The sequence below is a fragment of the Orbicella faveolata genome, unplaced genomic scaffold (genome assembly GCF_042242905.1).
Source record: "Orbicella faveolata isolate gen_17 unplaced genomic scaffold, um_ofav_v1 contig_12, whole genome shotgun sequence".
In the NCBI taxonomy this organism is placed as follows: Eukaryota; Metazoa; Cnidaria; class Anthozoa; order Scleractinia; family Merulinidae; genus Orbicella; species Orbicella faveolata.
In genome coordinates, this window is record NW_028301539.1 from 32,970,195 (window position 1) to 32,983,999 (window position 13,805).

General features: G+C 40.4%; 1 protein-coding gene across 1 annotated transcript in view; it reads left to right on the forward strand.

Annotated features, from left to right (window-relative positions):
• LOC149117590 (carbohydrate sulfotransferase 11-like) overlaps window positions 1-13,805 on the forward strand; it is a 17,140-nt gene continuing 3,335 nt past the window's right edge. Inside the window, exon 1 of the mRNA XM_089283368.1 lies at window positions 1-297. Coding sequence (XP_089139494.1) covers window positions 186-297 — 112 coding nt within the window. The 5' untranslated portion in view covers window positions 1-185. The remainder of the gene's footprint in view (window positions 298-13,805) is intronic.

Genomic DNA, 13,805 nt, shown 5'->3' on the forward strand with positions numbered 1-13,805 from the left:
CGACACCGAGTTAGAATTTTAACCTATCGAAAATCCCCAATTGGTGAAGCGCCCGTCCGGGGTATGCCTGGAAACGATATTGCTTCTAAATATTTGATCGATACACGTTCACTATTCTTGTAGAAAACTCAGTATTCTCATATAACGTTAACAGCTGACGCGTTCCGTTCAGAGGAGTCCGCGCCATGTACGCAAGATCGCTATTACGGACAAAAACCCGCCTTATTTTCATCGTGATTGCTGTATGCGTTGGTTTGTGGATCACTGAAAAAACCTTGTATCCAAGTTCTTCTGTAGGTAGGGTTCAGTGATTGTACTACATTAATGCCTGTAGCCGTAGTTAGCGTACAATGTAGACAGTAGCGACATGGTTTAAGTGCTTCAAACTTATACACCACCTATATGATCCTAATCGCTCAAGCTCAAGACTGTAAACAAAGAAGTAAAACAAACGTTAGTTCAAATCTCCGCATGCAAACATGGACATGACGCTGATTTGCTCGATGATTATTAGGATCCACTAATGACTGCCTTTTAGTTGATTTGTGCCGCGTCTCTTCAAGTTACATTTTATTTTTGTTTTATTACTTTCCTTTCCTTGTATTACTGTAAATCAAAAAATGAGCTTTACCCCTCATGCTGCTCATTAGCACTGAAGTTACTCGTTTGCATTGTTTGCGCAACGCTTCCTCGGCACCCTGGTTATCCTGCCGTATTTGATTGGAATCTGGATTCAAATATGAATAATTCTTGTTCTGTTTAACTAAAAATCGAGTAAAATAGTGATTTCATTGAAAATATTGAGATAATATTGTCGAGATTCTCGCCTCATGACTTTATTCATAATTGTACAGTGTACATTTTTATTTTTACTATTTACATTTATTCAATTCTATCGTGTATTTTGAACTTGATAATGATGACATGGAGTCATCGAAACGTCGTTCACTGTCACTCGTTCAATATTAAATTCTGCGGAGAAAAAAAATGATTTTTTTTAGAAGTATTTTATTATATATTGAATGTCATTCACTTTTTGCACTTCGGCAATTGAAATTAAACTCTCAATTGCTACGTTTATGGCAAATTAAACTTGCACGGATTAATTCATGATGCAGAATTGCGCGGACTGTTATAATTGAAATTCCGTGATAGCGCAAAGCCGGCGCCGTTCATTTTCAATTGTCATGCCCGTAACTGGGATAGAATATCTATTGTATTGTTATACTATGCAAATTAATTTTCTTTGTCATTCTGATTATCATTCCTTCAAGTACAAGCAAGGTGACCAAGGAAACTTGCCTTCCTCAGCTGTGAAATATCAAACACTTAAGTCACTGTGCTCAATACAATATAGTTCCGCTTTCGTTTACCGTACACTTCCGAAAGTAACGACTCTCGTCACTTTCGGAATTAGCAGCATTTGGGGCTCGTTACTTTCGGGGGGATCGATACTTTCGAGGGGTCGTTACTTTTGGGGAGCAAAAAACGTTTTCAGTGCAGTTGGAACTACAGAACATTTTTCTCACGAAATTAAATAAAAGACGGAAACTCGTAAAAACAGTTCTCGTTACTTTCGGAAGGCTCGCTTCTTTGGGGATTTGATAGCGGCCACAATCTTTTTACGTTACTTTCGGGGCTTTCCTTTGTCTGCAAGTGAAAACTGTGTATATTTCACAACGCCGCCAGGTCGTATTATGATGGCCGAGATTAAAAAAAAAACGAACAAACAAACAAAAAGATATTGATCAAGGCCGATCACAACGTTTGGAAGAAGAACCTCAACACAGAAAAACACCACTTTCAAGGTCAAAAGAAATTCGTATTATCACTTTTTGACTTTCTCGAGGTGCGGTCAAGAAAAAATTGCCGGGATTAATCGCGGAGGTTGAGCAAAGTGACATGATAATTAAAATTCAGTATCTCTTACAGAGCCGCTATTTCAATAACTTTTAAGTTAGAAACCGAGCAACTAGGAAAAAAAAAACAAAAAAAAAGAAAAACCAATGCTAATTCCGGGTTTTGACTTTCATCCACCATTACAGTCAAGAATCACTTGCGGTATAGTTTAATTTTATTTGAGGCTTTTTTTCCAAACCCTTTTACACTAATTTGTTAAAATTTCTAACGTCTTAGTTACAAAGATCTTCTTTCACTCTGGCAGTTGAAATTCTTTCATGGACAGATTGGGTTACCAAGGCTGGAGACTCACATTATACAAGTGAAACATTCACGATAAAACGAAATGAAATGTGAACATGTTCCAGAAAAAAAAGTGTTAAGCAAAGTTGCGGGGAGTAACTTATATTTTCTTTTTGCCACTGTCGATCAAGAAGAAATAATCGAGGATCTAACTTACGGTGACAGGACAAGATACAGGTTGAGCCTTTTGTCGCTGCCATAATGAGGGATGGAAGGAAATTTGAAGGCGGGATGCCGGGATTACAACGCGCCGGCGAGTCCTGAAGGGACCGGTCATTATTTATCGCCTGAAGTGGGAGGGGGATAACAAAGGATAACAAAAGCGGGGATCAGTCATAACTCTGAGAGCCCAAAAAGGGAGGGGTGGGGGGGGGGGGGGGGGGGAGGACGCTAAATGTCACAAGCCCATACAGACTTGGTGGACGGCTATTTAGCACTGTAACTTTGCAGTTTCTAAGCACTTAATTGGGATGGTTAGATAGGCCCTTTGCACGATCCGGTCACGTGGTGCGGAATAAATTATGCTGGGACGCAAGTTACACAGTGGGACTTCTAAAACAAAGGAGAGTCGGGTTGGACTGGTACGAGTTCCTTTGTTTTGGAAGTCCCACTGTGTAACTTGCGTCCCAGCGTAATTTATTCTGTACCATGTGACCGGATCATGCAAAGGGCCTATTGCTGATATGTCAACTGACATCAGTCACAGAGTCACAGTCACAGTCACAAATTGACGAGGGCGCAGCCCGAGTCAACGTTCACGCATAGAAATCGAGAGCGAATAATCTAACTGTTTTAGTATAAATCTACTAGTCGTTCAAACGTGATCTAAACGTTCTTCATAGACCCTTCGAAAACGCCAAGAAGCGGCCGTCATTTTGTTAACAAGCACACACTGCCACGCTACTCACTGTCTATCACAGAATAGATAGTAAGTAGCGTAGCCAATCAGAGAACGGCATTCGTGATAGAACGCTAGTAGATTTTTACTAAATGGGAATATATAACGCCGTTGTCACTTGTCGTTGTAGAACGGTGTTGACTTGGGTGTCGTTTAACCAAAAACCAAAGTAATCAGTCGGGCCAGTAACAAAGAGCACATACCATTCACGGAACAAATCAAAACTCTAAGAAAATACACGTAGCCAAAAAACGGGAAAACGGCGAGTGAGTCATGATTGGTCAGTTTAATTTTACTGCTTGAGAATGTGAATACGAGGGTGTCGGTAGTACCTCGCCTTCAGTCATTTCAATGAATAGAATTCATTAAAATGAACAATTCTACAGGTGGGTTAATCTCAAATTTGACAATTTGAAGAATGGATACTTTTTTGCTTTTGTTAATAAGTACTTTCAGGATTCACTTGAAGTCATCTGTCAAACATGAGCTAACAATTTACAATCAATTCAATCAGGTCATTAAAAGTGATAGAAATTGTTAGAGGGCAAGTATCGGTATCAGAGGTCTGACTGTATTTGCCATTTTTGAGGGTTTCCACAGGTTTTTTTGTATTTTTGCGCTAAGATTGTAGAAAATTTGATATCCTCGTGGCAGTGTACAAAATGGGGTTGTTCCGTACAAAATAGCTGAGGTGGTACAATGAGGTTTAAGTCTCTCTGTAAAGTCGCAGGAGAAACCTGAAAACTACCCCGGAAGATGCGTGTTGTTAAGTCCTACGGTTCTGTCATTGAAACCCTTCCGGTGTCAATCAAAGTCACTATTATGCCCATGTTCGTGGCGCAGTCCAGTCAACCGTCGGATTTAGTGTTTGAGAATGTGGCGTGGAGTTTTAAAACAATCGCTAAACGCAGTAAAGGAAAACCAGTGAAAACAAACACTAAATACTTCCCAGGGCTCAAGTTACAACAACTCGATTTAGTTTTGATCTATTAAATAAAACGGGTGTCAGTAAAACACAGACTTGGGGTCGGGGTCTCTTTTCTATAATTTTTTCTTTCTTTTTATCTTTTTTTTTTATTTTGTTTCTTTTCTTTTCTTTTTTTTATTTCAAACGCCTTATTCTCGACGTGATTTGCATCAGCAGTGCATCATTACTATCTTCGCATATAAAGGAAATGAAATGCGATGGAGTTCATTAGTCAGGCTAGGTACATTATCGAAAACAAGAGAAGATCAAGCTGGGAGAATGAATGCCCCATATAGGCTCTATCCCCAAGACAATCTCTCCTAAGTTGTTTTCAGACATGGTACCAAGTTCTTCTTCGGATGTTACTCGCGCGTTGAGTGGATGTTTTCGTGGAGGGTTTGTTATGTGTCGCTTCGTTTCAAAGCCAAAGAAAACTTCCAACGCTGTGGTGATGCCTTCTTTGATATTTTAACATCAAAGAAGCAAAAGAGCTTCGGCTCTTGCTATATTTTTATACATTTCGAGACTTTAATAGGAGTTTAAAAAAGAGACAGATGTGTCCTGCCCAAACAATAAACTGAAAAACTGAATGAATTCCATTTCACAAAGACTTACTCGTCGAGATCGCTCTTTAACTCACTCCAATGCGATTTGGTACGATACAAATTAAACATAGGCAGTTAATATAAATCTGGCGATACAAAGTCTTTCGTCGATACTTACACATTTGTGGATCTTCCTCGGTAGTTCATACTTCTTCTGTAATCTTCTCGGTGTTATAACAACCTCGATACAACTCCGCTCCACTAAAATCCATCAAATTTCAAAATGTCCGTTCAATTTCCCGCTAGGCCACCCCGCAAAGAAATATGGGTATCTGGAAAGATCCAGGTCCCTAGACAAGGACCCAGGCCTTACTGAGCAAATAATTCTAACAGTTAGTATATACAGTTCATACACTGGCAACCTGCAAACTCCACACCATTCAAACGAGAATGAAATTGTGCCAAAGTGGTCAAGGATTTGGTGATAGCTGGTAACTGGTTCCACATGTGGGATATCTTAAACAAAAAGGAGTTGTGCATGACAAGGCTGTTATATGGTGGTTGTACAACGTTTAAGCCACTACCCTGTAGATATTTTATGGGTACACAACCATGGTGAACAAAACATGTTTTTTTAGGGAGCAATGTGTCTGAGCTTCAGGCAAAGTTAAATAGCGAAACGGTTTTACTTCTTAGTAACTTGAATTGACTCGCAGGAATAGAAATCAGACGGATATACTTCAAAACGCTGGATATATGAATACATTTTGTTTGACCTGTGGGAAACTTAGAATAGACTGGAGAATTTCAAAGGTGCGACTTGCCCATGCGTGGCTTATAACGATCGCGATTCTTTCGCTTCAGTTGAGGTCGACAAAAATTATTCGTTGACTCTACCCCGACGGAAACGTTTGTGTCACTGGTGGTCACGTGACCAGCCGCCACCTACGAGGGTCTCTCACCTTCAAGAGAGGCAAAGGGGAGAGAGCCTTAGATCGAGGTTAGTAGATTCTCTCTATAGTCTTTATGCCGCAATAGTATTACATTTTCGTGTAGGCTTACATGACATCATTATTATACTTGTTCCAGAGCTAAGTAGATTATTGTGAAACTACCGTTGGCAAGTAACCTCGAAGTCACTGAGAGTCGTATAACTTCGGTAACATATATTTACAAATGCTACCTACTAAAGCTACAAAAACAATAGATGCACCAATAACGTGCTGCATGTAATGTGGTTTTTCTTTCTTTCTTTTTACGTATATTTTATTTCTGGGCCCGCGGTAATTGCCTACGTAGCTGTTGCGATGTCCCTGCTAAACCTCTACATATAGATTGTAATGTTTTTTGTTTTAGTGTTTTTTTTTTTTGTATCATAAAGGCAAAGCTAATAAAATAAAATAAATAAATAAATAAATAATAGCCAAGAAAATGATACTATTCTAAATACAAGAAGATCTGTTAGATCTTAAAACCGCGCGTTTAAAATTTAACTGTTTTCTTAGCACTACAGTTGCAACGCAGTGTACATTCGAAAGTAATCCTTGATGATTCATTGATTACTGTAGACATCACATCACTTGATCAACACAGACTGTACTATTGCACCATCAGTCGTAGCCGTTGCGAAATCTCCGATGACGTAATAGTCTTAATCTGGAAGTTTCTTCGGGATATGTATGGGCATGAAGATACGAACACTATTAACAACAGCTTTCTTTCTTAAAAGTCAAGTTTAAATTTAATATTTTCCTTGAGTAAAGGGCTAGCAAAGAAGTCACACGAGTCACATAATTCAAGAATTGCGTTATCGACGGCTATCTTTAGTACGGTGGTTATTTCCCTACCAATGACGTAATCATTGCATGTCCTGACATGTTCTTTGCTTGGCTTGCAAATATTTCATTTTCCTTCCGATCTATGAACTCGCTCCGATGAAAGAGCCAAAGAATTTACTTCATTTGCCTAAAACCACAAGAAATACTCGCAAACTTGCAAATAAATTAATGACCGTCGCTTCTGGCGAAATAAACTTCCAAAGTAAACACGATCTTATTAGTCACGTAGCGAAAGTGAAAGCTGCAACGTTAACGCATTCCATGGCTGACGTAATACCTTTTTTTAGCGTATTTATTAATCCCTTTGAATCCAACGCTTCGATAAAACCAAAAGAAAATATATTTTACCCACAACAAAGGAAATAATATCCGTAAAATTATCCGTGTGTTAATGTTTTAACAGCTTCTGGCGGAAAAAACATCACACGTTGCGTGACTCGGAATTTGGCCGAGCGGCGGTCTGCGTCTGGTCACCGACAAAAAAAAAAAAAAATAAACCACGGGTAAACCTAGAACCGCGCTCGGCCCATGGCCGCGCGGTTAATAAGCTATTCCAAATGCTCAGTCTGAGCAAGACGAAATAAACTCAGCAGAAACATTGCCTTGACGAGATGACTTTGTCGTTCTCTCGGGGAACCTTATTTAGCTGCTGGGTTTAATATGTCTGGAACGTCCGCTTTCAGAATCCACTGTGACAAGAATAATTCTTTTATATGTGATTGAACCATGAAAGCGATTAAAATTGTCACAGGTGAGACCTTATATTTACCTTCAAACACTGTTTAAATCTTTTGAAGGCATTGCTTTTGCCTACACCATTGCAAAGGACGTTGCTGTCTCTTCATGTGTTCCGCAACACCTCACTGTCAAGGTAACTTGTTTAAATCTCCACCGGCCCAAATGTCAGTCAGTGATGTCATATTCCCACCTCCCTGGGGCCGCATCAATAGGCCAGTTCCGAGATATATATTAAAATTCTAACTTGGCTCCGAGGCTTGGGGGAATAAAACAGAAGGAATTAAGTTTTCGTCCCTGAACCTCCATGTTATTTCTTTTGTTTTATTCCCGCAAGCCTCGACACCAAGTCAGAATTTTAACCTATCGAAAATCGCCAATTGGTCAAACGCTCGGCCGGGGTATGCCTGGAAAAGGGTATTGCTTGTAAATATTTGATCGATACACGTTCATAATTCTTGTAGAAAGCTATTCCCATATAACGTTAACAGCTGGCGATTCCGTTCAGAGGAGTCCGCGCCATGTACGCAAGATCGCTATTACGGAGCAAAACCCGCCTTATTTTCATTGTTATGTTTGTATGCGTTGGTTTGTGGATCACTGACAAAGCCTTGTATCCAAAATCTTCTGGAGGTAGGGCTAAGCCATAGCTAGCGTAAAATGTAGACAGTAGCGACATATTCTAAACGCTTCAAACTTATAGACCACACCATATAGATGACTCAAGCTCAAGACTGTAAACGGATCTCCGTATGCAAACATGGACATGACGCTGAGTTCCTCGATGATTATTAGGATCCACTAATGACTGCCTATTAGTTGAAATGTTCCGTTTCGTTTTATTGATTTCCTTTCCTTGTATTAAATCTAATAGTGTGCTTTACGCCTTTGGCTACTCACTAGTACTGAGATTATTCGTTTCTATTGTTTGCGTCAACGCTTCAGTCGGTTGTTCGCTTATCATGCCGTATAAGCAATTGAAATCTGGATCCAGGTATGTATAATTCTTGCCATGTTTGAAAACGGGGTCAAATGGTGAATTTTAATGTTAATAGAATTGAAAGAATTTGAGATACGATTGCTCTACAAAGAGCTTACGAAAATGATTTTATTCAATTCAATTGCACAGCAGTGTACATTTTGATTGACGTGGAAAGAAATTATAACTTACTGTCTTCCGCGGTGCCATTCATTTAATATTAAACTATCCTCTGCAGGGAAAAATGTTTTCTCTTTCGTGTATTTTATTATATCTTGAATATTATTCACTTTTTGCACTCCGGCAGTTGGAAATTCGTACTGTCATTTTCCAACTCTCCGATAGATACGTTGACGGCAAAATAAACTTGGCAACAGAATTTCGCGGATTGTTGTAATTGAAATTCAGTGTTAGCTCAAAACCACTCATTTCCAACTGTTATACGCGTAACTGGGAAAGAATATTTTTTATTGTTATATACAAATTTCTTTGACATTCTAATCATCATTCGATTCCTTCAAGTACAAGCAAGGTCACCAAGGAAACTCGCCTTCATCAGCTGTGAAACATCAAACACTTTAGGACGTTCGCGCTAAACTTTTTTGAAGTCGATAGATTTTTTTAAAATTTTTTCTTCAGTCAGATAATGAGTTACTTGTGTCAGAAATACAAAACAAAATGGGGGGTCACGGACTTCGTTTCAGTGATAAAGCGTGAGGAAAACTACCCTGATTTTGAAAAATTGGCGCACGTAATTCAGCATGGTCTACATGGTGATAAGTAGCAGCCCTCGTAAGGTCTCACATGAATGGCTTGCTACCCTTTGAGAGAACAATAGAACAAACAACAGGAAAATTGCCGACAGCCCTAAAACAATAACAGCTGCTAACAATGAAGAGAATTACAAGCTTACGAGAGCTGCTACAGGAGTTTATAGTTAAAAATATCGAAGGTAAGTTAACGGAGGCAAACGATCTAAGTCATACTTAGTAGAAGTGGGACTGTTGCGTAAATAATTCCAAATGCTGCCAACGTTTTCACAAAACTTAACCTTTCAAGAGGCATTTGAAACCGCCGGAATTCGATGGTGCATTTTGCAAAAAAATTCAAACTTTTTATCGATAGATTTCATTTATTTTTTCGCTAAACGTAGAAAATCGGTAGAGAAAACGATCCATCAAACGAAAAATAGGGGTCACTGAACGTCCAAGATCGTTAATTAAATCTAGGCAAAGCTATAGCAATGGCCACCTGCCTTATCATTGTTCATTCTATTACTTAGCGCGCGCGCTCATACATGACGTGGCGTGTGAATTTGCGTGCGCAGTTAGGATGCGCAGAAACAATTAGCTCACAACGAAATTTAGACACTGTGCTCAATACAATATCGTTCCGCTTTCCGCGTTTACCGTAAACTTCCGAAAGTAACGACCCTCGCTACTTTCGGAATTAGCTGCATTTGGGGCTCGTTATTTTCGGGGGGTGGTTACTTTCGAGGGGTCGTTTTACTTACTTTCGCAATCGAGGATTGGCGGACCAAGAAACGTTTTGTGCATATGGTACTACTGAGCATTTTTCTTACGAAATAAAAGACCAAAACTCGTAAAAAAACAGTTCTCGTTACTTTCGGAGGGATCGCTTCTTTCGAGGCTTGCTACTTTCGGGATTTGTTAGTGGGCACAATTAATTTTTTGAAGTTACTTTCGGGGCCGGGAGTCGTCACTTTCGGAAGTTTACGGCACCTCGGATTTCCCCGTTATCTCGACGTCAAGTCATTTTCCCTTAAATGTGCTTTTTCAGTCATCTGTTACCGGCTATCTGGAATCCCCAACCTTCTCAAAGTAGTATTTTTAATTTCGTTTCCCTTATGAGTGTGAGAGTGATAGAGGGGTTCAATTCTATAGTGATACATATTCAACGTAATCGGTATACATTGTGTTTTTTGATTTTTAGAGGAATTCCCTTTCTCCCTGTCTTGTTTGACCCTGCTGGCACGAAGCCTAATGAAGTCAGTTTCGATCAAAACTCTACCAAAGGCACAGCAACTATTTTCACTTAAGATCTGTTCGTCGAGTCTTTATAATAAAATAAGTCCTGTGGTACGGTCCTAGCTTAACACTGGTGTTTTTACTAGCTCGAAGAGGCTGCATTGTCAAAACATAGTTCATAAATTATCTTCAAGCTAGAAGCTTCCCTTTGTCTGCCACCGAAAACTGTGAGTTTCACAAAGTCGCCAGGACAAAACAAAAAGATATTGATAAAGGACACGCCGTTTGGAAGAAGAACGCCAACACAGAAAACACCAGTCAAGGTCTAGAGAAATTCGTATTATCACTTTTCGACTTTCCCATGGTACGTTCAAGACAAAATCGCCGGAATTAATCACGGAGGTTGAGTGGAGTGACATGATAATTAAAATTCAGTGTCTCTCACAGAGCCACTCATTTCAAATAACTTGAATCGTTTGTTACAGGAGCAACTAGGAAAAAATGCTTTTGAGGTTTTCTTTCCAAACCGTTTTACATTAATTTGCTAAAATTTCTAGCATCCTATTTATGACGATCTTCTTTCACTCCGACAGTTGAAATTCTTTCATGGACAGATTGGGTAACCAAGGTCGAAACTTACATTATGCAACAAGTGAGACATTCACGATAAAACGAAAGGAAATGTGAAAAAATTCCACACAAAAGTGAACGATATTTCATTGTTAAACAAAGTTGCGAGGAGTTACTTATATTTTATTTTTGCCACTGTCGAGCAAGAAGTAATACTCGAGGATCTAACTTAGGGTCACAGGACAGGATACGAGATGAGCCTTTTTTTCGCTGCCACGATGAGGGATGGAAGGAAATTTGAAGGCGGGATGCCGGGATTACAAGGCGCCGGCGAGACGAGGGGATTATTGATTTTTTTTCGTGCGAAAAACGGGATGTGAGACTGCCCTTTGTACCGCAATACCACCCGGTGTTGCCTAACCTAAAGGACACAGTTATGGAGACTAGCCTGGGTGCAGGCTCTCATCGTTGGTGGCACGAGCAAACGAGTAAAGCCGTCGGCCATTTTTAACGGTCGATGCCATCATTGGTAACCAAGCCTTTCAGAATGGATGATGCCATATCTGCTTTAGTTTAGGCCTGAACAAGGTAGAAACTGGTTATAATTTGTTGATGGAGTAAAACGCACTCACCAAATGCTTAATTGCATGTTCATATTCACACTGGTTTGCTTGCGATTCGCTTTTATTTCATGGTTGGGGCAACTCTATCATTGATATTTAAGAAAGTCACGTTAGCAAAAATGAAACATTTTGTTACATTTTGTCCCTGGTTTGTTACATTTGTGAAATTTAGTTTAACTTGATCCTTTTTAGTTTGTTTTGGATTCGGTCTTTGTTGAAGCTTCCTGACGCCTCGATACGTCGGGGGATTTTATCCTTGTCTTTATCAGGGTACTTTTCCAAAAACATTTTGGTTACGTCTTCGTACTTGCTCCTGACCGTTTCCCAATCAACTCCAATCAACTTTTCCTGCTTTGTTGTCTACAACTACATGTAGCAACAAATTAATTTCTTCATCAGACCACGTAAAGTTTTTGTCTGCCGCCATGTTTGATTTGCGGCGTACTGCATCAGCTGCAACATGATTGGCTGAAAGCATTAGCGATAACCAATCACAACAGAGACTTAGAGCGTTTTCCATTTACCAAAAAATTCCGGAAATCCCGGTTGGGATGTAAATGGAACACGACTTTTTGGTTCGTTCCACTGGAAATTTTCCAGAATAAACGGAATTCCTGAAAAAGTAGTCCCGTTTTCCCGGTGGAAACTTCCAATGGAAAATTTGTGTTCCATTTACAGATTTCTCTTCTTTATTACCAGTTTCATGCCTTTCGCGGTCTTTTAAGCGGCCAGGCTTCCCTCGACTCCCTGGTGTTTCAACAAAAATGGCGGCTGATCAGGGTCAGTTTTCTGGAAGCTTTTTGCAAACAAACTTTCAGGGCTACTACGAGTGCTCTGCCTGCCACGTTCTAGCACCAGATCTAGAAAATTTATTACCGTTGTAGCACTCTTCCTGTAGCTTGGACGACTCTACACAGACCTTCCATTGTGCCTCGTCATTCGAAAATGACTTTTAAACTCATCGAGTGAATGTCCTGGCAACGCGTGTTCAAAATAGCCTTCAGTTCGTTGGAAATTCCGTCTCATGAACGTCGAGGTCGCTGAAAAGATATCTACTGCATCATCTTCTGAATTAATCAAACTTTCTTCCTCTATAGAGACTTCTAACATTTCGCACAAAAACATCATCTGATGGGCCTCATTGGCCTCCATTTTGAATATTCGCGGGAGATTCAGTGAAGCGACAGAGAGGGTCCTGTGAACGGATGGGACTTGTGACAGATGGAACGCTCTTTTCCCAAACGGAAATTCCCGATAGCAATTTTCCGAATTTTTTTGTAAATGGAAAACGCCCTTAAAAAAGCCATTCAAATGCCGTGACTGGTCTAAAATTTGCACGGATCCGTGTAAACACCACTGCAATCTGTAACAGAATTTGCTCGGGTCCATGTAAACAGGTGGTCCAGGAACAAAATTCGTCCGTGAAAAAATTTGTCCGGACCCGTGTAAACGGGGCCTAAGTGTCGCGAAAATGGCATCGACCGTTTACGAAACGGACGACTGCGTCGGCGAACGAGGCGAGAGTCGGCGAACGAAGCTAGTCGGTGAGAATGAGAGCCTTTGTGGATACTATTGTTTTCTGAATACAGCCCCTCGGAAGGTGTTAAGATTTTGACAAATTATTAGCCAATAGAAATTTAGAAAAAACATCAACAAACATGACAGCAAATTGCACATGGAGGCTCTAGTTTTAATAATGCAAATAACACTTGTGTTTTGCCGCAGGCAGCGTTGCCCTATCCTGAATTATGCTGGTTTAGCGGGCAAGTCACTAACACTACAGTATCTGAATAGTTGTCCTTCGCGAACTTTCATCACTGCAGTTGCAAACAGTTGAAATATAAAACGTTTATCGTATCCAGTTGGCAAAACCGCAAAAACATCCCTTCCTTTTGAGGGACAATTCACAGCTTTTTCCTGTTCGACCGGATTATTTGCTTCGATGGAAAGTTTTCGAAAAGCTTCCAGGATAAACTCACACTTGATTCTCGGACGTCATGCCATGCCGTGTGTTCGATAATCGTCGCTGGTTTTGGTCATATTAATAGGAAATGTCATTTTTCACCAATCAGAATGCTGCGCTATATTCTGAAAACAATGCCTTCCGTGCACGCTCTCATTTCTGGTGGCCGCCCCCCCTACCAGCTCGCTTCGCTCGCTAACTCAACTCTTGCGACTATGTTCATCGACTTTGTTCCTGCCGCGTCTCTGCTCCTGTCCCGACGCATATGCATGGGAACCTGCTCACAGCCTAAACTTATACAGAATCAACAAGTGAGAGAATTTTCTAAAGGAGCCCCCATCCCCGCCCCCCCCCCCCCCCCCCCACCGCCGCCCCCTCACCTCATCTCAGAATCGCAGGGGAAAATCCATAAAAGACGTCCCAGTAAAAGCTAAGCTGTGAAGGCTTTGGAAGCAATTTCGTGCAGGCTCGTTAACTGTAGAAATGTACTAATTAAC